Source organism: Xenopus tropicalis, chromosome 5 (genome assembly GCF_000004195.4).
Source record: "Xenopus tropicalis strain Nigerian chromosome 5, UCB_Xtro_10.0, whole genome shotgun sequence".
Lineage (NCBI taxonomy): Eukaryota > Metazoa > Chordata > Amphibia > Anura > Pipidae > Xenopus > Xenopus tropicalis.
In genome coordinates this window covers 23,681,338-23,707,580 of record NC_030681.2, presented here as the reverse complement: position 1 = coordinate 23,707,580, position 26,243 = coordinate 23,681,338, and the positions used below count along the sequence as shown (strand labels likewise).

General features: G+C 42.4%; 1 protein-coding gene across 2 annotated transcripts in view; it reads left to right on the top strand.

The window, feature by feature from the left end:
* The first annotated feature begins 8,681 nt into the window (after positions 1-8,681).
* The window catches only part of psme4 (proteasome activator subunit 4), a 59,748-nt gene continuing 42,186 nt past the window's right edge, over positions 8,682-26,243 (top strand). The window contains exons 1-6 of one of the 2 annotated variants that reach the window (XM_031903096.1): positions 8,682-9,038; positions 17,789-17,929; positions 18,298-18,414; positions 21,440-21,499; positions 25,139-25,183; positions 25,746-25,895. In XM_031903096.1, coding sequence (XP_031758956.1) covers positions 8,836-9,038; positions 17,789-17,929; positions 18,298-18,414; positions 21,440-21,499; positions 25,139-25,183; positions 25,746-25,895 — 716 coding nt within the window. In that variant the 5' untranslated portion in view covers positions 8,682-8,835. The remainder of the gene's footprint in view (positions 9,039-17,788; positions 17,930-18,297; positions 18,415-21,439; positions 21,500-25,138; positions 25,184-25,745; positions 25,896-26,243) is intronic. The other variant, XM_002936914.5, reaches the window with a different exon arrangement.

Here is a 26,243-nt window from a genome sequence, read left to right as displayed (position 1 = left end):
ACTTAATGGGATACTAGAGCTCTCAATGCAGAGTGGCACCAATAATGACACTTTTCAAACCAAAAGCACTTAAAGAGGCAGTAACCCTCCCCCCCCCCCCCCCCCCCCCCATATTCAACATGAGTCCAATAAACAGGGCTTGGAATAAACAACCTGCCCCTTAGATGGAGCATATTCAGGCTAACAATACAATCTAGTACAAAGTCTGATGACAAGCACTCCGGTTTTCTATATAGTTTGAGTAGGCAGTATCTTCTTTTAAAAGGGTTGTTTACCTTTGAGTTTAACTTTTACTATGATTTAAAGAGTAATATTCAGAGACAATTTGCAACTGGTCTTCATTTTTTATTATTTGTCTTCTTTTAATTATTTCAATCTTCATTAGTTCAGCAGCTCTCCAGTTTGGAGTTTCAGTAGTTGTCTGGTTGCTAGGGTTCAAAATGACCTTAGCAACCAGTGAGTTGTTTGAGTAAGATACTGGTATATGAATATGACAGGACCTATATAGAAAGATAGGTAATAAAAAGTCACAATAACAATAAAACTGTCAGCTCACAGAGCAATAGTTTTTTGGCTGCTGGGGTCAGCGACCCCCATATGAAGGCTGCAAAGAGAAGAACAAATATTCATAGACTATAAAAAAAAAATAATATTGAAGGATTGAAAAGTTGCTTAGAAGTAGACATTCTATAAAATACTTAAACGTAAAGTAAAGGTGATGTTTATATTCCTGTGTGTTTTTTTAATCTGTCTTCCTTGTCGATACCTCAGAGCCTCTCGTCAAGTAAGCTTTAGATAATACTCCCTACAAAGTGACATTTTTTTCTCAAATAAATATATCCTGCTTTCAAATAATAATGAACGTATGACATACATTTCTACAGGATGTTTCCATTCTGCCGGACTACTGGCAATTTACTGTAAAGTAAGCTAAAGGCAAGGCATTCCGACAACAGCAAGGTGCTTCCCGTGTAAGCAGAAATGACTGCAATTTCTCCTGCATTGTTGGGTAAAAAGAATATTGTCATCTTGCAGATAATTGTTACGGCCCATTAAGTAAATGGAGCTAGGCTCGTGGAGCTGATACAGTAGCAGACAGTTTGTGCCTCTGCTGATTTGCACACAATGAGTGTGAGGATACAAGGTAAATACAGGCTGCTATCCTAATCTTCTCCGGGGAACTGGCTGATCTCCTAAGACGGTGACCTAAATTATTGTAGCAAACACCTCTGCACTACTTCAGGCATGTATATATAGCTTGCAGCCATATCTCACAAGGTCATTTCCTCAGTTGCATCACAGTGACACTGCCTTGATGCAGAGATATCTCATGGGGAATGTTCCCTTACTGAAGGTATCTGTTAGTATAGGCTGCTGCCCTGGGGCAAGTTTAAATCTAGGCATGGGTCCTTTAGATTCTTCTTTAATGGACACTGTCTACAAATAAGAAACAGGATAACAATTTAACAGAGGCTGCACTGTGTACACCCTTTATAGAGATTCTGTCATGATTTTTATGGTTTAATTTTATTACTATATTATGTTGTTGACATTGCAAATAATTTATTCTGCCATTTAAAATGATATTGCTGAACCAATAAATGTATTTTTTTGCTGTAATATTGGTGTGTAGGCGCTATCTCAGTGCATTGTGCCTGAGTCTGAGCTTTCAGAAGGAGCCAGCGCTACATATTAGAACTGCTTTTGATAACCTATTGTTTCTCCTATTCCCATGTAACTTGAGGAATCCCAAGCCAGACTTGGATCTCTTACTATTGGGTGCTATTCTGATACCTACTGGGAGCTGCTATCTTGCTCCCTTTCCCATTATTCTGCTGATCGGCTGCTGGGAGGGGGGAGATATCACTCCAACTTGCAGCTCAGCAGTGTGACTGAGGTTTATCAAGTCACATGGCCGTAGGCACCTGGGAAAGTAAGAATATGTCTAGTCCCACATCAAATTTCAACATTAAATACAAAAAAATCTGTTTGCTCTTTTGAAACGTGGATTTCAATGCAGGATTCTGCTGGAGAAGCTCTACTAGCTATTGCATTAAAAAAAAAAACATGTTTTCCCATGACAGAATCCCTGTTTAACTGTATATCCTATACAGAAGATACATAAATAGAGAACTGATAATACTACTGGGAAAAAGTCCCTTTGCCAAAGAGCTAGGACCATCTAGAGTCGATCGGCGTCAAAGATGACGCGCCGCGTGACATCATCTTCAGCGTAAAAATTCAGATATTTATTCCCCTGCGCCCAGTGATTCAGTGCCCATTGTAGGTTTTTACTCATAGTTCCTGGGTGCTTTGTGGATTGCCTTCTGTTTTTTTTACCTCTGCCTGTTATTTGACCTTGTTTGAACTCTGCCTGGACTGACCATTGCCTGACTCTCGACTTTGCTTATATTCTGCCTGGACCCACTATTGCCTGCATTTGACCTTGTTTGAACTCTGCCTGGACTGACCATTGCCTGACTCTCGACTTTGCTTATATTCTGCCTGGACCCACTATTGCCTGCATTTGATCTTGTTTGAACTCTGCCTGGACTGACCATTGCCTGACTCTCGACTTTGCTTATATTCTGCCTGGACCCACTATTGCCTGCATTTGACCTTGTTTGAACTCTGCCTGGACCAACTGAAGTACTGTTCTGGTTGTAACTGGACTAAATTAAAAAGTTTAAAGGAGAACTTAAGGTATAATCAACTTGGGGGTGAAAATATTAGGCTTACCTGATACCCCTGGCTAGTGCTTCAGAAAATTGCGTAAATTTGTGCAGAAGCCAATTTGCTGCAATCTTGATCCTTTCCTGAGTGAGAAAGCCAGCTTTTTGTGTCTATAATTGGCTTTGAGTCTACTTCCCATGCTCTCGCCTGGATCAGAATGAAGAGAAAATAGAAGAAGCGAAGAAGATGGCGACAATGGACTTCTATATAAATACCCTGAGCCAGTGCAGTTTTTGTCAATCAGAAGCACTGGCCTGGGTCTCAGGTAAGTAATTATAATTACTGGGGGATGTGTAACATCCTGATTATACCTTTTGTTCTTCTGACGGAAGCCTTAAGGTGGCCATACATGCACGAGGTTTCGTTCGATATTCAGTGCGTGTATGGTTTGTCGGCGATCGCAGGAAGCTGCTGATATTGGCCGACTCGCCGATCGGACCAGTTTGAAAATTTTGATCGGGCGCCATAGAAGGCGCCTGCCCAAAATCTCCCTTCAGCGCTGAATCGGCAGAAGGAGGTAGAAATCCTATTGTTTCTACCTCCTTACCTGCAGATTCAGCCCTGAATGGTGTGTGGCGGATCTGACGATGTTTCGTGCGACCGAGGGTCACACGAAACATCATCAGATCGCCACGTGTATGGCCAGCTTTAGGGCTCTGGCACACAAGGAGATTAGTCGCCCGTGACAAATCTCCTGTTCGCGGACGACTAATCTCCCCGAAATGCCATCCCACCCGCGACTTACATGTAACATGACAAGGGACAAGGGAGATTTGTCACGGCCGACTAATCAACCCGTGTGCCAGAGCCCTTAAGCTGCAAGTCTCAGTTCCCCCAAGAGACCTGTTTAGCTTATCAGTTACAATTGTATCTAAGTACAGGTGTTCAGTATTCTGGTCTCTCTGCTAAAAACTATTAATTTAATTAAGTCTGTGAAACTTTATATGGTTTTTAGCGTTCAGTGCAGGAGATCAATGGGAAATGAGGATTTTTCAATAAGGGACTGCAGGCTGAGCTGTTAAAATCAGGACTGTCCTGTGAAAATCGGTTGTTGGGAGGTATGTATAACGAGTTCCACTAACTGGCCACAGTCCCAGTCATAGAAGATGATGCCCATTCCGATATATTAAACTCTTATGGAACAGAGGAATTTTGTGTGTGTGTGTGTGTATATATATATATATATATATATAGTGTAACTAGGGTTCCCACCCTTGATGGGTGCACCAGTTACTTTATATTATGTAACACTATCACATAGCAAGCTGCACCATCCCCTAGACCTCCAGATCTGAATATAAAACTTCACCAACACTGTGCAATCCCCCAGTCAAAGCAACAAAACAATTAAGGAGGAGTTACCTTTCATTAATCCATAAACCCAGACACTGTCACTCTGTGCTCACTGTTCCTTGTTTAACTGCATCAGGGATGTGACACACGCTCCCCTAAACGGAATTGCTCCCACGCCAAGATTTTTTGACGCTACTGTGCAGATGGGACACGAAAGAAGAGCGAAGCTTAGTGCTGATTAACATATGATACATTGTTCTGTCATTTATGAGTAGACATATATAAAGGGAAAGTTCACAGTTTAAATCACTGATAGTCTAACGCAGGGATCCCCAAACTTTTTTTTACCAGTGAGAAACATTTCAATGAAAAAAAGCTGGGGAGTAACACAAGAACAAAAACATTACTATTAGGTGACCAATAAGGACTAAGATTGGTTAATTAGTAGCCCAATATGGACTTCTTATTAACTGACGACTCATTGGGTGTCACCGCCGATATGGACCTGCTTTCCCATGCGCAGTTAGAGGAGAAGAAAATCAGCTTCAACTGCGCATGCGCAAGCAGGGTCCATGTCGGCGGTGACACCCGCAGAGTCGTCCGTTGGTAAGATGTCGGCCAGGTACGCTGCTGCACTACTCTGCATTTATAGCTAAGGATTAGCGATAGGGACAGTTGTTAAACTTAGAAACCATGGGATAAGGTAGAGGTGAGGGGGGTCAAGGCAGTGATAGTTAATAGGGCTTTTAGTGCCCGGGGGTATAGTTCTCCTTTAAGAAGGATATTAATGAGCTGGAGAGAGAGCAGAGACTGCAGCTAAACTGGTAAAGGGGATGGAAGGGTTAAACTATGAGGTTAGACTGTCAGGGTTGGGATTGTTTTCTCTGTGAAAAGGAACCTTGTGAGGAGACATGATTACTCTGTACAAGTACATTAGAGGGGATTATATGCAGATAGGGGATGTTCTTTTTCCCATAAAAATGGGCACCAGAGGCCCCCCCTGTAGATTAGAGAAACAGAACTTTCATTTGAAGCAGCGTAGGTGGTTTTTCACAGTAAGGGCAGTGAGTTTGGGGATGTCATTCCTAGTGATGTTGTGATGACAGATTCTGTTAATGCCTCAGCTTGGATGAGTTCTTGAACAAGCATAATAAACAAAGCTACTAGCTATACTAAAATCTACAATTAGTATTGATGTTGGTATATATGGTTTATGTATGTGAATATATACATAGGTCAAGATAGGTTTGTATGTGCTGGGTTCACTTGAAGGGGTTGAACTTGATGGACTTTGGTCTTTTTTTAACCCTATGTAACTATGTAGTATACAGTGGAGGAAATAATTATTTGACCCCTCACTGATTTTGTAAGTTTGTCCAATGACAAAGAAATGAAAAGTCTCAGAACAGTATCATTTCAATGGTAGGTTTATTTTAACAGTGGCAGATAGCACATCAAAAGGAAAATCGAAAAAATAACTTTAAATAAAAGATAGCAACTGATTTGCATTTCATTGAGTGAAATAAGTTTTTGAACCCCTACCAACCATTAAGAGTCCTGGCGCCCACAGAGTGCTTAGACACTTCTACTCAATTAGTCAACCTCATTAAGGACACCTGTCTTAACTAGTCACCTGTATAAAAGACACCTGTCCACAGAATCAATCAATCAAGCAGACTCCAAACTCTCCAACATGGGAAAGACCAAAGAGCTGTCCAAGGATGTCAGAGACAAAATTGTAGACCTGCACAAGGCTGGAATGGGCTACAAAACCATTAGCAAGAAGCTGGGAGAGAAGGTGACAACTGTTGGTGCGATTGTTCGAAAATGCAAGGAGCACAAAATGACCATCAATCGACCTCGCTCTGGGGCTCCACGCAAGATCTCACCTCGTGGGGTGTCAATGATTCTGAGAAAGGTGAAAAAGCATCCTAGAACTACACGGGAGGAGTTAGTTAATGACCTCAAATTAGCAGGGACCACAGTCACCAAGAAAACCATTGGAAACACATTACACCGCAATGGATTAAAATCCTGCAGGGCTCGCAAGGTCCCCCTGCTCAAGAAGGCACATGTGCAGGCCCGTCTGAAGTTTGCCAATGAACACCTGAATGATTCTGTGAGTGACTGGGAGAAGGTGCTGTGGTCTGATGAGACCAAAATAGAGCTCTTTGGCATTAACTCAACTCGCTGTGTTTGGAGGAAGAAAAATGTTGCCTATGACCCCCAAAACACCGTCCCCACCGTCAAGCATGGGGGTGGAAACATTTTGCTTTGGGGGTGTTTTTCTGCTAAGGGCACAGGACAACTTATTCGCATTAACGGGAAAATGGACGGAGCCATGTATCGTGAAATCCTGAACGACAACCTCCTTGCCTCTGCCAGGAAACTGAAAATGGGTCGTGGATGGGTGTTCCAGCACGACAATGACCCAAAACATACAGCAAAGGCAACAAAGGAGTGGCTCAAGAAGAAGCACATTAAGGTCATGGAGTGGCCTAGTCAGTCTCCGGACCTTAATCCAATAGAAAACCTATGGAGGGAGCGCAAGCTCAGAGTTGCACAGAGACAGCCTCGAAACCTTAGGGATTTAGAGATGATCTGCAAAGAGGAGTGGACCAACATTCCTCCTAAAATGTGCGCAAACTTGGTCATCAATTACAAGAAACGTTTGACCTCTGTGATTGCAAACAAGGGTTTTTCCACTAAGTATTAAGTCTTTTTTTGTTAGAGGGTTCAAAAACTTATTTCACTCAATGAAATGCAAATCAGTTGCTATATTTATTTAAAGTTATTTTTTCGATTTTCCTTTTGATGTGCTATCTGCCACTGTTAAAATAAACCTACCATTGAAATGATACTGTTCTGAGACTTTTCATTTCTTCGTCATTGGACAAACTTACAAAATCAGTGAGGGGTCAAATAATTATTTCCTCCACTGTATATGTTTAAGCAAGAATGTCTTTCCTGGCATAAAAGTTTCCATCAGCGCTGCAGAATATGTTGGCGCTTTATAAATAAATGTTAATAATAATATGTGACTGTTATTTCTGGGTCATAACTTTTATACGATTGTTGTCTGTCATTAAATGGCCAGAACATTGTCCGATTTGTTATTTTTCCAACTTTTATCCTACAACTTCAATCTGAATTTCAGTTTTTAGACCGTTGCATTAAAACTTACAATTGATATTCGAATGTTCATCATACGATGGCTAAAATCTGAACATGTATGGCCAGCTTAACATTATCTTGCATTATGTGCAACTAGACCTGCAGTACCACATTGAACCTGCTGCCAGCAGCACATCCCTTCCCATGGAGAGCAAGAGAACTGTCAGAACATCTGGGGACCCTCACAACTTTCCTTTTGATATAGACACGCTTACAGCACCAATGATTTGTAGAAGGCTGAGATAAAATCTTGGAAGGGGGGCCTAGCAAGGCCTTAATTAGTGACCAATTTCAAAATATCTTGATAGCATAGCTCAACAATTTTACCAACATTTTTGGGCCTTAAAGGACAAGGAAAGGCTAAAGCTGGCCATACACGTGGCGATCTGACGATGTTTCATGCGACCATCGGCCGCACGAAACATCGTCAGATCCGCCACACACAGTCAGGGCTGAAACAGCAGATAAGGAGGTAGAAACAATAGGATTTCTACCTCCTTCTGCCGATTCAGCCCTGACGGCAGATTTTGGTCAGGCACCTTGAATTTGCTGTAGGGCCCAGCAAATTAGTCGCCACTGCAGGCAACTAATCTCCTAGTGTGCCATCACCATTAGAATTTACCTTCAAGGCCAATGGCACATGGTGAGACTCCCAGCAGGGCTGGAACTAGGGATAGGCACGTAACTAGGGTGCAACAGTGGGGGGCACTAGTCATGTACCTCTTTATTTGCCTATGCCCAGTCCAGGCCCTACCCCCCCCGCGTGCATGCCCATTATCTCCTTCCCCCCGGCTTCAGTGCAGCCTTAAGCGCATTTGCTCGTGCATATATGCACACATGGTGCTGTTCCAGGGATTTAGCCAGCAGCCCCCCTGACTTCTATCTGTGCTGATGGAACAGCAAATAACTGGGAATAGTCTTGCCTTTGATGGTAAACATTTGTACTCAGCTGTTTCCCTCACATATCTAGCATTTCTAAGGGATTCCCATTAAATCCTATGGAAGGAAACATAGACATAACCAGTCATACATGCACACACTCCCAGAGTGAGAGAGTGAGGCACTGGCCAATAATCTATTTTATATACACGTATTATTCCTGAAATTATGAGTGGCCCTAAACTTATTTTGCTGAGGGGCCCATTTACTTGCAATTAAGTCATATACACCAATTATAATTTCTTCCAAGGGCACAATAGATGCATGCCAATATCTGAGTAAGGAAGATGCTACTGAAGTTACAGGTGCTGGGCCCTATGTGGAGGGCTTACATACACAACACATGCAGCCTGGGAGATGCGCAGAGTTGTAGCTGGGAGGGAGCTGCAGGCTGGACCTCACTTATAAGGAATATAAAAACTAAGTAAAGAGCCATAATCTCCATTCCCCAACACACCGCATTCCTCACAGGAATCCCTAATCTCAGCACTGGGAACGAAACAAAGTCCGCCAACGCCAGCCTGTCCCGCTCGCTAACTAGAGCCCGCCCATTAGTGACACAGGCTCTTAGAGAGGGGCGGAAGTGACGCGCTGAGGCAGTCACGGTGACGCGTTCGCCCTGTCTTTGGTTGCTTCGTCACCGGCAGCCTGAGAGAGAGAGTTGGGGAGAGAACCGGAGAGTAAACGGACAAGGAGATGGGAGCGGCAGAGGACAGGGCCGAGGAGCTGGGATTTACCCCCCAAAAGGAAATCGTGTACAACTTACTACTTCCCTACGCAAATCGGCTGGACCGGGAATCCAATGAGCTCCTGGCGCAAATCAAGGGCAGTTTGGGCCGGGCAGTGCAGCTTCGGGAACTCTGGCCGGGAGTGCTTTTCTGGACTCGGAAACTCACTACGTGAGTCTCACTGCTGGTATTATACTCACTGAGTGAGTGTCTGTGAGTGAGCGCTTGTGTCACTCAGTGAGTGAGTGTCTGTGAGCTGTGAGTGAGCGCTTGTGTCACTCAGTGAGTGAGTGTCTGTGAGCTGTGAGTGAGCGCTTGTGTCACTCAGTGAGTGAGTGTCTGTGAGCTGTGAGTGAGCCCTTGTGTCACTCAGTGAGTGAGTGTCTGTGAGCTGTGAGTGAGCGCTTGTGTCACTCAGTGAGTGAGTGTCTGTGAGCTGTGAGTGAGCGCTTGTGTCACTCAGTGAGTGAGTGTCTGTGAGCTGTGAGTGAGCGCTTGTGTCACTCAGTGAGTGAGTGTCTGTGCTGGGGCTGTGAGTGTGCGCTTGTGTCACTCAGTGAGTGAGTGTCTGTGCTGGAGCTGTGAGTGTGCGCTTGTGTCACTCAGTGAGTGAGTGTCTGTGCTGGAGCTGTGAGTGAGCCCTTGTGTCACTCAGTGAGTGAGTGTCTGTGAGCTGTGAGTGAGCGCTTGTGTCACTCAGTGAGTGAGTGTCTGTGCTGGGGCTGTGAGTGAGCGCTTGTGTCACTCAGTGAGTGAGTGTCTGTGCTGGAGCTGTGAGTGAGCGCTTGTGTCACTCAGTGAGTGAGTGTCTGTGCTGGAGCTGTCAGTGAGTGCTTGTGTCACTCAGTGAGTGAGTGTCTGTGCTGGAGTTGTGAGTGAGCGCTTGTGTCACTCAGTGAGTGAGTGTCTGTGAGCTGTGAGTGAGCGCTTGTATCACTCAGTGAGTGAGTGTCTGTGAGCTGTGAGTGAGCGCTTGTATCACTCAGTGAGTGAGTGTCTGTGAGCTGTGAGTGAGCGCTTGTGTCACTCAGTGAGTGAGTGTCTGTGCTGGAGCTGTGAGTGAGCGCTTGTGTCACTCAGTGAGTGAGTGTCTGTGAGCTGTGAGTGAGCGCTTGTGTCACTCAGTGAGTGAGTGTCTGTGAGCTGTGAGTGAGCGCTTGTGTAACTCAGTGAGTGAGTGTCTGTGCTGGGGCTGTGAGTGAGCGCTTGTGTCACTCAGTGAGTGAGTGTCTGTGCTGGGGCTGTGAGTGAGCGCTTGTGTCACTCTGTGAGTGAGTGTCTGTGCTGGAGCTGTGAGTGAGTGTCTGTGCTGGAGCTGTGAGTGAGCGCTTGTGTCACTCAGTGAGTGAGTGTCTGTGCTGGAGCTGTAAGTGAGTGCTTGTGTCACTCAGTGAGTGAGTGTCTGTGCTGGAGCTGTGAGTGAGCGCTTGTGTCACTCAGTGAGTGAGTGTCTGTGCTGGGGCTGTGAGTGTGCGCTTGTGTCACTCAGTGAGTGAGTGTCTGTGCTGGAGCTGTGAGTGAGCCCTTGTGTCACTCAGTGAGTGAGTGTCTGTGCTGGAGCTGTGAGTGAGCCCTTGTGTCACTCAGTGAGTGAGTGTCTGTGAGCTGTGAGTGAGCGCTTGTGTCACTCAGTGAGTGAGTGTCTGTGAGCTGTGAGTGAGCGCTTGTGTCACTCAGTGAGTGAGTGTCTGTGAGCTGCGAGTGAGCGCTTGTGTCACTCAGTGAGTGAGTGTCTGTGCTGGAGCTGTGAGTGAGCGCTTGTGTCACTCAGTGAGTGAGTGTCTGTGCTGGAGCTGTGAGTGAGCGCTTGTGTCACTCAGTGAGTGAGTGTCTGTGCTGGAGCTGTGAGTGAGCGCTTGTGTCACTCAGTGATTGAGTGTCTGTGCTGGGGCTGTGAGTGAGCGCTTGTGTCACTCAGTGAGTGAGTGTGTGGCTGGGGCTGTGAGTGAGCGCTTGTGTCACTCAGTGAGTGAGTGTCTGTGCTGGAGCTGTGAGTGAGCGCTTGTGTCACTCAGTGAGTGAGTGTGTGGCTGGGGCTGTGAGTGAGCGCTTGTGTCACTCTGAGTGAGTGTGTGGCTGGGGCTGTGAGTGAGCACTTGTGTCACTCAGTGAGTGAGTGTGTGGCTGGGGCTGTGAGTGAGCGCTTGTGTCACTCAGTGAGTGAGTGTGTGGCTGGGGCTGTGAGTGAGCACTTGTGTCACTCAGTGAGTGAGTGTGTGGCTGAGGCTGTGCTCTTTCACTGGGGCTCACTCGTAATGAAGGTGTGCTGGGGTCACTTTTGAGTGGGTGAGTGCTGGCGCTTGTGGCCCTGGGAGAGTGAGCGGGCGCTTGTGGCCCTGGGAGAGTGAGCGGGCGCTTGTGCCCCTGGGAGAGTGAGCGGGCGCTTGTGCCCCTGGGAGAGTGAGCGGGCGCTTGTGCCCCTGGGAGAGTGAGCGGGCGCTTGTGCCCCTGGGAGTGTGAGCGGGCGCTTGTGCCCCTGGGAGTGTGAGCGGGCGCTTGTGCCCCTGGGAGTGTGAGCGGGCGCTTGTGCCCCTGGGAGTGTGAGCGGGCGCTTGTGCCGCTGTGAGAGTGAGCGGGCGCTTGTGCCCCTGGGAGAGATGTAAGTGCACCATGATGTAGTGAGTGTGAGTTTATGCGCGTTGCAATAGTAGGCACAGGTGTTAGCCAGCGTGAGTACCACTGGTATGTGTGTATACTCCTTCCCTTAGTTGCACATGATGTACAGAAATACAATGTGTATAAAGCCATGAATGTTCCCTGTATAAAATCAAAGGTAATCCAAAGTCACCAAGAACCCCTGACCATATAAATGCACGAGAGCACAGGCCAGGGGCTTATATACAGGTCAGAGACCTCCTCAGTGATGTGATGTACTTTTGTGTAGTATTCATACAATACCCAGGTTACGGATTCCAATATGTATGTGTTGGTGGGATATTATAGATATATTTGCCAGAGAATTTGTCTTTGGTTTATTAGGGTCCCAGCTTTTTGGAGTCTGTCCCATAATTGCTATATTGCGCATGGCTGTTGCTGCCCAGTTACACTGCAGAGTTACTCAGAGGAATAGGTACTATTTCCGCCGGGCCAGAAAGTGCATGCACATGTGCCAACTTTCCACTTGATTCATAGTTTGCTATGGATTTCCCTTTGTGCCCTTATCACGGACTGACTGTTATGTTCTTATATCATGAGGCAAAAAGGGCACCCACCTTCTCAATAAAGTGCTAGTTTAGCAGCATGTAAGGCTTGGCACAATTTGGGTGCATATTCAGCCTGCCCAGCATTACGAAACAATAATTAGTGCCTATAGGTAGATATAATGTAGTCACTAATATATTACTAGCTATAATATTTAAACTCTCTATCTCACCCCAGCCTATTGGCTCCAATGGGTGGTAATATAGCTCTAATAGGTTACAGCATGTTTGTTCTGGAAATACCCCCCTGTATCCCTATAGGCAGGCATGGCATATTGTACCCTGAGCACATCTCCTATGTTTGGGACATGCTGTGCTAATATATCTAATTTTCTATAGTGTCTTTTAATGCACAAAAACTTGCTAGTCTCATGGGCAGTGTAGTAAAAGTCTCTTGGTGGGTGATGAGAGTTATAGTTCACCAGCACCTGGACAAAACTCCTCTTTCAAATTATCAGTAGGTGAGCTTGGGTGAATAGATGCTAAAGCATGATGTTAAATGAAGCCTTGTGCAAGCAGTATTAGAAATCACCGAATGCTATTTTCATTGCCTGCAAGTAGGTTAATGTGCTAAGACGTGGAAATCAGGTCGTGCTGTCCTTGGAGGCTATTGGTACCTGTATGGGTGCAGTAATACGGAGCAGCTTATGGAACATGAATGGAACTGTAGCCGTGCAGAGTTCACTTTTTATAACCTTCCGGCTGAATGGTGATGATGATGGAACCTTCACAAGGCTGTTTCTGATTTGCCTCTCTCGGTTATTGCAATTTTATTAATGTGCATCAGGCAGCTGCGGAACTTCCCCAGTTCTCTATTCTGCTCCGGTTTGCAGAGAATCACATGCTGGCTGCTTATAATTGATCTGAGCATTTGATTGCTGTCTGTGGTTGCAGAGAGTCACTTGGTTTGGGAAGTGTTTATGTAGTTGTGCAGAAAACAAGAGATAATAGAGATTTTGCCCATAGTATAGATGTCAAGGAATATTACAGTGGCTGAGCTAAATGAGAGTATGATGCCACAAAGACTTCAGTGTTCTGAAATGAGCCCTATTGCGACTATGGTCACTGACCATTGGCAGCGTAATTGGCTAAATTATGTGCAACTGCTGTGCCTGGCTGCCATATTTTTTCCCCCGGTGAAATATATAAGTTGCCATTCTAATTAATGTGCTCACCGGTCCTCTGCCTTTTCAGTCCCTGCCTTCACGTCTGTGCAAGGCTGTCCCCACGCAGGAGCTAGCCAGTGCTCTTGTGCTGGGACTGTACCAGGCTTAAGGTGGCCATATACTGAAAGACACTAGTTTGGAGAGTTTGCCAAAGAAGCGGATCTTTCTCTTATATGCCCACCTTGGGGTGACTGCTATGGAACTGATCTATTGGCCTGTGGTCCAAATGATTGAAAAATGTTGATGGGATATAGGCCACCAGGATGTGGACCAGCTCAATGAGCCAATGCAGAAGTTCCATTCAACTCCTGGGTACAAACATAGCTAGACGATTGTGTTATTGGACAAGCATTCACATGTAGATGGTTTGGGCCCAATTCTAGCATTCGTTTCAGAAAAAAAAGTATAGCCTTACAGAATAGCAGTTGTGACTGATGCTGCAGCACAGACAGTTGTAAGCTGTAGGGATGCGCCTCTCAAGGACACTGCAGATGTACAACTTGGTGGTGTATTGAGGGCAATGATGTGTTGTAGAAAGAGCTCTCTTTTTCCAGTGTGTTCTGCTGAGCTGTGTAGTTTGTAGCATTGTTGTGTGGCTCCAGTGAGGTATTGATGGTGGAACAGCTTAGAAACAGTGGCTGGGAGTGAAGGCTGAGGGTGCAGGGGTAGTTCTTGGCATCTTCACAGAGAAGAGATTATTTCTGCTAAATAGAATGCCTCTAGTGAGTGTGACAGATCTGTATTTAAGTGCTGGATGCACAGATATTGGTGAGGGCTAACATTGGTGGGATTGCATGGAATGTTCCCATGCCTATGATTTATCTGTGATTTATTCTCCTGCAATGTTAGTAAATGTGCTTAGCTTGGGTTCATACTGGGTAAGGAAAGCAGAGACACAACTTCCAATTGTTAATATTGGACTTTCATGTAAGGTTGGTTGAGTTTTCCTCTGCTTGCTCGTCTAAATGGGGGTATGGCACAAACCCATTTTATACTTAAAGAATCTGTTCCATATGAAGCCTACACGTTAATCATCTAGCTGGGGTCAGGTATAGTTAGGCATGATTAGTAAGGCCATTTCCTGTTATTTACTGGCCATTAAGAATCTGCAAAAAAAATTTGGTGTAAAGAATATTTGGAAAGCCAAAGAACAGCCTTCATGGTGGTGTCTGATGCCAGCTTTTCAGTGAGACTTTTTCTGGATGCGTTAATTGGTTACATCACTAATAAGAGTAGGTATTTGCCCTTTCTGTCTGTCCTGTTGTATAGAATCTATCAGTTGGCGGATGCTATGGTGATATAGATCTTTGTGGTATCTCTGCAGTTTAGAATGGAAATATTGATTCATATGTATAAGGCAGTTTGGTGCCAATCTGTAAGTTCACACATTAGGATACAAATTATTTGCTATTTTTAAACGTATAGTCTCCCTTTAGGCTTCATGTTTCATCAGTTAATTGTTCCCATTTGAACGTACAATTAAATATATAAAATGTAGAGCTCTATAAGCTGTGCCTGCAGGGCAGTGGCAGGAGCAGTTTATTTAAACCTACACTGTGCACTCTTGGGAGCTGAATCACATGGAGAGCCAAACCCTTTGTATAATTATCTGCTTCATGCCTTTCAGTCTTCTATATTATTTTCACTATGACATTTTCTAGTGTTACATAGGGGGTACATAGGTAGGCACGCCAACATATAGGCACTGCACAGCAGTGAGTGTTGAGACTGCCGCCAGCGTGTAAATGCTTGTGTATATTTCAGTAGTCTCCTCTCAGCGCTAATCTTTTCATGTCCTCCTCCAACAATTGCTTCACCAAAAAAGGTAGCAACGCAGCTGCCCCTGCTAAAAAGCATGCCTTCTCTATCCACTAATCCTCCTAGTTTATGCACAGTCATGAGCAGAATTCCCAATATATTTTATGTTTGTTACAATTATTCCGCTGCTATATTTACATGGACCCAGCAGCTCTGTAACATGTTACTCTTTCATTGCTGCACAGTTTTTGTACTTTATCCTTGTTTAAATGCCTTTTTCACTTTGGACACATTTCCTGGTGGGTACTAGTTAGGAAAAAAATATATATATTTTTTCTTTTTCGATTCAGAACAAATTAAGCCTTTTAAATCTGCTTGATTTAGTGCACAATAAGACTTTTGCAACAAAATATATGATGCTAAATACAAAAATAACTTTCTTAATACTTAGAAATGTATGCACCAAAAATATAACTAATTTGGAAAGCCCATGTTTTCTGGGCATGGCAGGGCAGAAAATGTATTGTTTTATGGAGATTCCTGGCTTGTGTATATCTTACACCCACAGCTGTACAGTTATACACTGCACCGTAAATAATCATGCATTAGATTGCCCCAGCAGTAAGTTAACCCCAGAAAATCATCATGATATGTGCTCTCCAAATATATATGAATTCAGAATTGAATTGAAGCTGAAGATGGTTGAAGAGGTGTTTGCTGCCTCGGCTCCAATGAAAATCAATCAGGCACCCTCTTACAGTCAGAGAGAGGAGGAGAGCTCAGCAAAGAAAAGAGGGCGGAACTTCACTCTAGACTAGGAAGTAACAGAGAGAGACTTGAAGTTGAGCTGCTTTAGGGGCTTATTTGAAAAAGGGCTTATTTATCCTTTAGTTAAGTAAGGGCAGCAGGGTGCTCGGGATTGGCATCAGGTGCCTGAGTGCAGTTTACATTATAATCAGTTTGACTGATCATTATAACCTTGTACGAAGGTGCTGGTTCTCACTTCTACCTCTTGGGAATAAATGTGTGAATAAAGATCATGCAAACTGGCATAAAATTAAATTCTTGTTTGTAAAGCTAATTTTATAGCATATGCCTTTGTGTGTGAATTGAGTGCCTCTGGACCAGTTTTTATAAAGTCTTCATAAATCCCATATAAATCCAATACCATTTGAATAAATCCAAACTATATCCCTTTTAATTAATGGATCAGCATTCCCTTAGTGTAAAAAAACAAAATATTGAATGACTGGACTGTACAGCATCCAACATTTCGGTCCTTATGGGACCTTACTCAACGATTATACCATTGTGATATTTTACATGCTTCAGTACCCTCCCCCTGAATGTAAAATTGGCACCACACGACTTAATCACCAATTCCTGAAGCGTTTCACACTAGTTGTACTAAATCATAGGCTAGGCTATGACTGTTGGAAATGTGCACGCAGTCGCTGTGAAAGTATAGGGAAATGGTTTCATATCAGGTGAATGGAAAGTAAGTGGACATTTCCAGACCAAGTTAAAGTCAGTGGTTGAGCATGCATGAAGAAGCAGCTTTGGAGTGTAAATAGGAGATAAGGAAACGATAAAAAGAAAGTATGTACATACAGTATGTGTGTGTTTATTTACATAGTTTTAATGTGTATTCTACTGTGTATGCAGCACTTTCCACAAATTACAATAAAAAAATATGTATATGATAACAAAGACTAAATGGCACTGGTTAAGCTATACAAAGTGGGAACATCCCTGTCTTGTAAAGTTCGCAGTATGATTTTATGCAGAATTATTGCGCACATTACAGCTGAAGGATTTAATAATCTTTTGCATAAAGCTTGACAGGTGAAGTCCCAGTTGTGACAAATTGCTGCAGTGGAACAAAGCTACACTTGTTGGGTACTATGTGCAACACCAAAGTTACTATGATGGACTGGAGTACTTGCTGTTGCTCAGGTTTCAGCTGCAGATTATATTTCTGGTCCCTGAGGGACCTGTCTCTAGGTGGGCTTTCACAGAAAAGGCACCTTTTTAACTTAATCAACTAAGGGGGTGATGAAATTCCCACACCTTGTGTCTCAACCCTTTCTCCTTGTAGATTGTAAGCTCTTTTGGGCAGGCGCTGGGGAATATGCTGGCGCTTTATAAATAAATGTTAATGTAATGTAAAAGGCTCTAAGTTTGCCAAGATGCAGTAACCTATAGCAACCAATCAGCAGGTAGCATTTATTGGTCACCTGTTTAAAAGCAAAAATCTTATTGGTTGCTATGGGGTTCTGCATATGGGCAAACTTAGTGCCTTTTGGTACATATGGGAGTAAAAGTCCATTCTCTGGCCTGTGCTGTACATACCGTGTTTCCCCGAAAATAAGACACTGTCTTATATTTTTTTTTAAGCTCCAAAATATGCACTAGGTCTTATTTTCAGGGGATGTCTTATTTTTCCATGAAGAAGAATACAGTACACATTTATTCCATCGTTTGGGCGAGATTTATCGCATACCCTAGGTGGGTGTCTTATTTTCGGGGGGTGCCTTATTTTCCGAGGGGGGTGAAAAATCGGGGGGGTGCCTTACTTTCGGAGGATGTCCTATTTTTGGGGAAACAGGGTATACACCCTACCGGAAACCATAATCGGGATTAGCGCTTTAGCTTGAGCTGACTTTGCTGCACATTCTCTAAATCCTCGTGGCGTCCAAGGCCTAAGTTGTGGGAATTGCAATGGAAATGCAAGTTTCTTGTACTTTTCTACATTATCAGGGATACTCACAAACTACTTTTTTGCACCTTTCTGCAGGTATATCCGATTATATGGCAGAAAATTCAGTAAAGAAGATCATGTACTTTTTGTCAAGTTGTTGTACGAGTTGGTGACAATACCGAAACTGGAAATCAGTATGATGCAAGGATTTGCACGCTTGTTAATAAGCCTGTTAAAGTAAGTATGGATTCTGCTGCAATAGGAATTGGGCCCAGTGATACATTTGTAATTGGGAAATTGTGCTCTTATCACAGCATAGTGCTATTATGTTGGTGGTCTAAAATAATTTTCTGTCCTTTTATATACCCAGGTATTGAATAAAAGTATATTCTGTATTGGCCATAGTATAAATAACATTATGCAGATTCCAATTAATCACAATTTCTCATTATGTATAACCTGTACACCAGTAAGAGAAAATCCATCGGCCAAACACTTTATTGTAATGGGGAGAAGCATAAGTAAATCTCTGATATAATAATCACATAAATGATCCCAGCCAAGTCAAGCTGACCGTAACTGCCATTTCTATTTCACATTTATAGGAAAAAAGAACTTCTTTCTAGGGAAGACTTGCAGTTACCCTGGAGACCATTGTATGAAATGCTGGAGAGAATATTGTACTCTAAAACTGAACACCTTGGGCTTAACTGGTTTCCCAAGTAAGTGAATGACATTACCCCATATTACTTGGCATTGCGCTGAACCCAGCCTGCTTTCTTTATTATTATCTTTTCTTTCTTTATTTTGTGTGATGTTTGTATAAAGTACATAAACTTGACAAACTGCATGTTTTCAAATTTATATTTCATCATATATTTATGGCTGTGTATGATTGTGATACTCTTAGTAGATTCTAACTTTTTGCCTGCTGTGTTTTTACTGCTCAGACACATTGCTTTAGAATGTCCCACATCATCCCCATTGGTGTTTTTAGTAATTATATAAAAATATATTTGCTGGTGTGTTCCTGTGGTAGGTAGGCAGTGATCAGTGTGGCAATTGTAGGCATTAACATGAAAGAAAAGGGGCTTAAATTTCACTTTCACCCATTGATACATAGGCTAAAAAATGTACTATAGTTTTACTGTTTGATAAATAAGCCCCATTGTGTGGCTTTTGTCACTTTTAGGGAGGAGAAATGTTACTTGTTCAGGCTGTTGCTATTATGGGCATGGGAAATATTATCTATAATGCTGGGGATCTAGAGTTTTTAGGATAAAGGTTCTTTAATTAAGGGTGTTTGGTCACTAACATGGATTTATGCATCTTAGTATCAACTACAAGGTACTCAGATTTAAGTTCAAGAATTATCTGTTAAAATAGGACTTTGGCGCAAATGACATTGCCAGGTATCCAAGCCTTTTTTTAGGGAATGTGTTTCCAGATAATAGATCTCATACGTGTGCTATCATGTGGAATGCTGAAGGACTTGATAGTCATGCAGCTTTCTGGATGCAAACACAAATAGTCTGCACGTGTTCAAAGCTTTGTTTCATTTTAAGTTGATAGGTGTGCAGCCATGTATCGTCTAGTTGCTTGGGGTGAATACATGCTGAACAAGGGGTCTCATAAGGGGCTTGCTTATAAATAGTGGGCAGATTTACACATGGGCAGCAACCCATAGCAACTAGTAATTTGGGTTTTTCAGCCAGCTGCAGGTTGAAAAATAAAAGCAAGCATTCGATTGGCTGCTGTAAGTTACTGCCCAAGAGCAGATTTTCCTAATGTTAATAAATGAGCCTCTGAGTGCTGAAAATAAAATAATGCTTGATAAAGGCGTTGCTATGCCCCAAAATGTTGCACTTACGCAAGTGCCATTGCTTTTCAATTAACTGAAAATAAAATAAGCCTGGTATCATTTTTAGCTTTAGGACCAAAGGGCTTGGTGAAGTGTACCCCAGTGCAACCTGGGTGTCTTTGTGACACTGGATACTCTTCACACATTGGACATGGGAGCACAGTACAGTACAATGGTTCTTTCAACCCAGAAACAGCACATAAATAACAAAATGTTTGTGTGTTAAAATAGAAAGAATATTACTGTAATGGACAGTGATTGGCTTGTTCCATCAGCATTATAAAATATTAACAAACATGTTTCTGAATAGGCTCAGCATAGGTGTAGAATACTATTACATTGCCTACAGCAGCTGGTATTGGCCCTGGGGCCAAACGATCGAATTATTACGGCGGGTATAGGCAAAGTCAGTCTGGGGACCGCATCGGCTCATTGATGCGGTCCCCGGACTGACTTTGCCTATACCCGCCGTAATATGATCGTTTGGCCCCAGGGACTAGATTTTTTAACCTGCTCAATTGAGATCTGGCCAATTTCAGGCCAATACCCATACACGGGCCGATTAGCTGCCGAATCGGTCTAAGGGACCGATATCAGCAGCTAGAATAGGCCTGTGTATGGGGACCTTTAGTCTCAATACACATACCTTTGTTTAACATGAGCATTTGTCTTGTACTCTTATAACTCTTATAACTTTTTAAACATATATTTTTTAATTGTTCTTCCTCCTGTAAATATGGTACTTTTGTTTGAATCGAGATATTGATCTCTGTATAAACAATCCCATCTCCTTCCCCAGCTGTAGGCTTTGTTAGACTTTGGGATAAGGAGAAGCTTATTACACAGAAGGCTCAGTTGTGGACTAAGAAAGTAGAGCTGCATTCCGTTTCTGATTTAGCCCTTCTTGGTAAAAGGCATATATAATCATATATATTTTGTAAATAATAATATTCAGTGCAATCCATTGCACCAGTGTGCACAATGCTGCCATTTTAACCTGTTTGGGTGGAACCTAGTGAATGTCTGAAACCTTATAAACTGAAAAACGATTCCTTGTAACACATTTTATGTCTCTTGGAACTGCAAAGGTTTCAGCACTTGCTCTTTCATACTGGGAAGAGTGTCCCTGTGTCCCATGTACATTTTATCTTGCCTACTGTCCTTGGGCTGCTTGCTGTTCATTGGTTCTATTGCATAATTACATAAACAATAACTGTTACTCACATGATCCTCTGAGATCAGGGTCTGACGTTACACTGTGTTTCTCCCAGGTGATATCTGCTTACGAAAGACCCCATTGTCTGGGCTTTTGAGATGAAATAAGATTAAGCATATAGGTTAGGGCTAGTGTTAAGGCCCCCATAGAGATCGCCAAACAAGCGGGTGGGCGATATCGGGGAATGTGTAGGAACGTCAATGGGGCAGTCGGTTCCGACTGAATTTTCTAACCTGGCCAATCGATATCTGGCCAATTTTAGGCCAGATATCGGTCGGGCAGGCCCCTCGTTTCTGCCCCTACACGGGCCGATAAGCTGCAGAATTGGTCAGCTACTATCGGCAGCTACTATCGGCCCATGTATGGGGACCTTTAGGGTCAGTCAGAAAATTTACATGATGGGGGGGAGCCCATGGAGATAGAAGTGGGGAAGCTGATTGGGGAATACAAGGAGGGGGGGCTGATGGGGTGTATGCAGAAGGTTTATGTATAACTCTTGGAATAATTGGGAATTGTCTATGAAATGTTCATGCAGAACAAAGTAATTAGAGGAGGATGTTCTAAAATGTACACGGTGTATATTTATCTTCATAAGGCCATCTGTTAATGTTTGTCACTCTTTTTTTCTCATTTCATGATTTATGCCTTTTGTTTCCATCCCCACATTCAGTTGCTACCGACAAGGCTTGGCTTCTACTAAAACAATTGTACTTAATGTTTTACATAGGTGGTAAGGATCTCTTTGTTCTCTTATCCGCTCTTGGTTTCATGCTTTGTTTTGCATGGGTACCGAATCCTAATAAACTAATTTGCACCGTTTGTCTTTGTCACCGAACATTTATAAAGCAGAACGGTGGGAATAATAGTGCTGCGGCCGGAGAGACACATCTCAGTTATGGCACATAGTGTATTTAATAGCAGGGAGGGGAACTCCACTCAAACACAAAAACATATGTAGCCTTTTCATGAGGTTTAATGTAATAACCGTTCGGATTTCAGCATATAAAAATGGTATTTATTCATTCTTTTTGAAGGAACAGATTACAGTATATTAGGTATATAATGGGTATATTGGGGGGATTTCTGTGTTTTGTGGGGCCTAGAGCTTGTATAAAGGAACAGAAATTGTTCTTAAAAAGGTTTTCACCATTTAGTATGATAGAGAGTGCTTTTCTGAGACAATGTGCAGTTCATTTTTCATTTTCATTTTTTCAATTATTTCACTTTTTGTTCAGCAGCTCTCCAGTTTGGAGATTCAGCAGATATCTGGTTGCTAGTGTCTAAATGACCTTAGTAACCAGGAAGAGGTTGAATATGAATATGAGTGGACCTGAATACAAAAATAAGTTATAAAAAGTATCAATAAAATTGCAGCCTCATAGTACAATAATTATTGGCTGCTGGGGTCAGTGGCCCCCCATTTAAAACCTTTGCAGCGGCAAATAATTAAAAAATAGAAAAATAAATAATTAAGGGTTACTTAGAGTCGCCCACTCTACAACATATTAAATGACCACCCCTTCAATCAGAAGGGTTCGTTTTTAAATTTTGGGCTTATTTTTAGATGGTTGAATGTGAATACAAACTGTACTTACTCCCCTGTGCGTGTTTGAAGCTGTTTATAGCATCAGTTAATCTATTTCCCTGTTTATCCAAGCAGTTTGCTTTGGCAATAATTATTCTGGTCTTTGCCTAAGAAACTGCTAATAGATGGGCAGCTGAACATGCCCCGGTGCCCCCTGTAACTGCGCTTAGGTGGTGCCGCTGGGTTTGGTAGTTACGTTGTAGAGAGTGTGGCACATCTTTCTCTTTTGTCTTCTGTGTTTTCCATGTCTCGTCATAGTTACGTTATAGTCAGTTGAGTGTTTATGCCAGCTTGGACTACTGAATGACTGCAATGTCACGGGAGGTCAGTGTGTAGTGCTGCAACCTGTGACAGTGTATATACAGTTTATTCTGATCATCAGCCTCTCGTTGTTTTATTAAGATGGGAATATTATTTAATGGTTAGAGATAAACAAGGCCTACTTTGGTTGATACATTATTTTGTTTGATTCCAGAGAAATGTGCACATTGTATGTTTGTGTGTATATTCTTACACATACTTTTGCCGTGTAGTGTCTGGACACCTGCCGGCCCAACATCTCATTCCCTAATTAAGGGGTATTACTATTGCCCCCACACATTTGCAGCTATAGCAGCCTCTATGCTAAGTCTGATGCCACATGGGGTGCTCTGTGAAGCTTCTCATTCATCCAGGTTATGGTATTTTTTTGTAGTTTTACATCATATCAACTTCACTCTTGAAGACATTTTGCCAGTCATCCAACCGGCTTTCTCAATTCAGAATACAGACTTGTACAAAGATCTTCCTGGAATAAATTCCTGGGAATATTGCTTCAATCAGCATAATCTGTTTAACATAACCAGCATGGGGGTCAGAGCATTGGATATGGCAGACAACAGATGTTGCATCCCCCCCCACCTCTATTTAAACTTAGTTTTTTCCATTTTTACATATATGGCTCCTTTAATACCTTTTTTGAACCAGTCGTCCTCCCTGTCCAGAATATGAACTTGGACAACATGTGTCCTTCTTCCTTTAGATTTAGGGACACAGCTGAGTCCTGGCCCTTCTGTGTTGCGCCATACGCTGATGCATAAGTCAGAACACTCAGCATGTTACTCTTCTTATGCTTTGGTATTGGGTCAGATTTGTTGTACATTAGAATACAGCTTGTAGTTATACCCATGTAACTTTGGTCAAACAGTGTAGGCAGCGGCATGCACAGTGTGACATGCCATTAACAAGCTACTTCTATGCGTTTGTCCTTCATTGTGTTTAGTTAATGGAAATTCACAGAAATTGGAAAAAATAAAACCACATAGAAGGGAGTGTTTTCTCTCATTATCCCGGCCCGTAGGCCTGTGCGTTTCCCTTTTGTCTCGTTCTGTCTATAATTTACTGCTGGGCTTAGCAGAGCCGGGCATTTACATTGCTAATATGAAATGTTAAGTGTGTCTTGAAAAGGATATTTGTTTTCTTAAATAAAAGTGCCAGCGTGGGATTGAAAGCATGCTAATAGAGATTCCATCAGTTGGAAGGAGATTGAATTTAATCGTCACTGATGTCCTGCAGAGAGAGTCGCTACGTGTATGTCCCAAAGCAATTGCCTTTCTATTTGTGTATAACAAAGAAATTCTTTTCTTAGTATAAACTCATATTCATTATTATTCATTTCTTCAGCTGATAGTTTTCTTAATATTTGCTTCCACTTTCCTACACGGCCTGTTTCTTTCTATACTCTGTTTTCATATATTGTCTCCATATGCAGTGAAATCTCTGTCCTATGAAATTGCAACCTACCTCCACTATTATGGGGTCATCACTAAATACTCATTTTAGGGCAAATGAAAGATCATTAGAAACTTTAGGGTTCACATTATGTTCTTCCTATGGCTTGTCCCCATTTGCCTGCAGCAAAATCATGGAGCTCTTGCACCTAACTATTATGGACCTAAGGGCAGCACGTTCAGTTCATCCTGATTTGGGCCACCACTAGGGCCAGCATAACAGTCTTGTTACCTCTGTTGGCTTATTTACATTATAAGGGCAATAACACACTGGGCACTTTGTTGTCCATATAAAGAACCTCTTGTGCCAGGGCTGGGACTGCCTTCCTTCTGTATCTCTTACCATATGCTACTTAATCTTTCTTACTGTGTATTTTGTGTATGTATTGCGTTGTTTGTCCTGTTACTGTACTGTCTAAATGCACAGTGCTGCATATAGAAAATATATACAATATAAGCTATACATATATTTAATATCTAACCATTGCGGGAAGCCAACCTTGAGTGGCTTACAGTGTGCTACACTACTGACAGTTCTAGCATGGATGTACTTGCCCTTGTACATAATCAAAATTCAGACCTAGAAAGAAAACAAAACCACACATTTGTGTTAAAGGGAACCTATCACCAAATTATAATATTCCAGATCCTTGAAAACTTTGCTTACATAGTCAGGATATTTTGTAAATGCAAGGACCTTCATAAACAGTGTATGTATTATAAAATATCTTGTTTTAAATGCCACAAATCAGAATGTGTTAACTAATTCATGCTGATTTCTGCGAGGATCTCATGGGTTTGCTATCAGACGTGCGTCAGAGATTATTGTACATGCGTGTGTTATATAAAATATTGCATATTTTGAGGAATGCAAAACAGAATGCTGCTGAGTTGTGGCACGATCACAGAAACCTAACTGCATTAACATGATTCCCAGCCTGTGTGCAGTTTGTATGGAAAACAATATTTCTCCACTGATCTGAGTTTGTCTTTTCCCCCCTTTTTTTTCTTTCAGTTCTGTCGAAGGTGTCCTGAAAACTCTAGTGAAAGCCTGTAGACCGTAAGTCTAGTTCATGAATTTGGAAGGAAATGACCTATTCATAAATAGATTTGTTTGGCTGATTTTGATCAGACTACCTGGGCATATTTGATACTTTGGTTCACATACTGTTTGTCCAAAAAAGAAACTATCATCTGCCCATGTCCCTTCTTGACATGTTTATGGGGATGTTGCCAAGCAAACTAATAGGAGCCAAACTACCCCATAGTTTTGTTCAAATCGAGTTGGGACGGTGCTGATTTGCCTTCAGCCCCAGTGATCTAGTTCGTGACTATTTAACCCATGGAGTGATTGTAGCTTGAAAGGCTTGATAGTAAAGCTCATTATTTATATAGAGAATTCCTAGCTCTGCACTTTACAAATCAACTTTAGAACTGGTACATTTCTATTATTCCTTTAGAACACAGATGTTTTGTGACACGGGGACATTTCCTAGTTCCAGGGTCCTGTAGTGAATCTGTCCCTGGGAAATGGGGACTAAAGGGAACCTTACTCCTTAACCTTAACGGTTTTGTAATATCATTCCACAAAGTAATGATATTAATATTTATTCCTTTTCAAGTTATTTTCCAGATGATGCAACAGCAGAAATGCTAGAAGAATGGCGGCCTTTAATGTGCCCTTTTGATGTAACAATGCAAAAGGCCATTAGTTACCTTGAATTATTTTTGCCTACCTCCCTGCCTCCAGACCTTCACTGCAAAGGTTTTAGGTAAGCAGTTCTGAAACTGCACAAGTAGCTGTGTATTGTATTTACTCATACCTGTTGTAATACCGGTAATGCATTGAACTAGTATTTTTCATAATATGTCTAAAATTATGTTTGTGGCTAAACTTGCAATTATATTAATGAATCTTTCATCTTAATATAATTGCTTATTAAAACATTTAATAAGCAATTATTAGAGGGAGCCACAGATCTATGTAATCTAATGTTGTCCTGCACTGGTAAAACTGGTTTGTTTGCTACAGGAACACCACTATAATTTATATATATAAGCTGCCGCTACTATAGTTTATATAAATAAGCTGCCATGTAGCTATGGGGCAGCCATTCAAG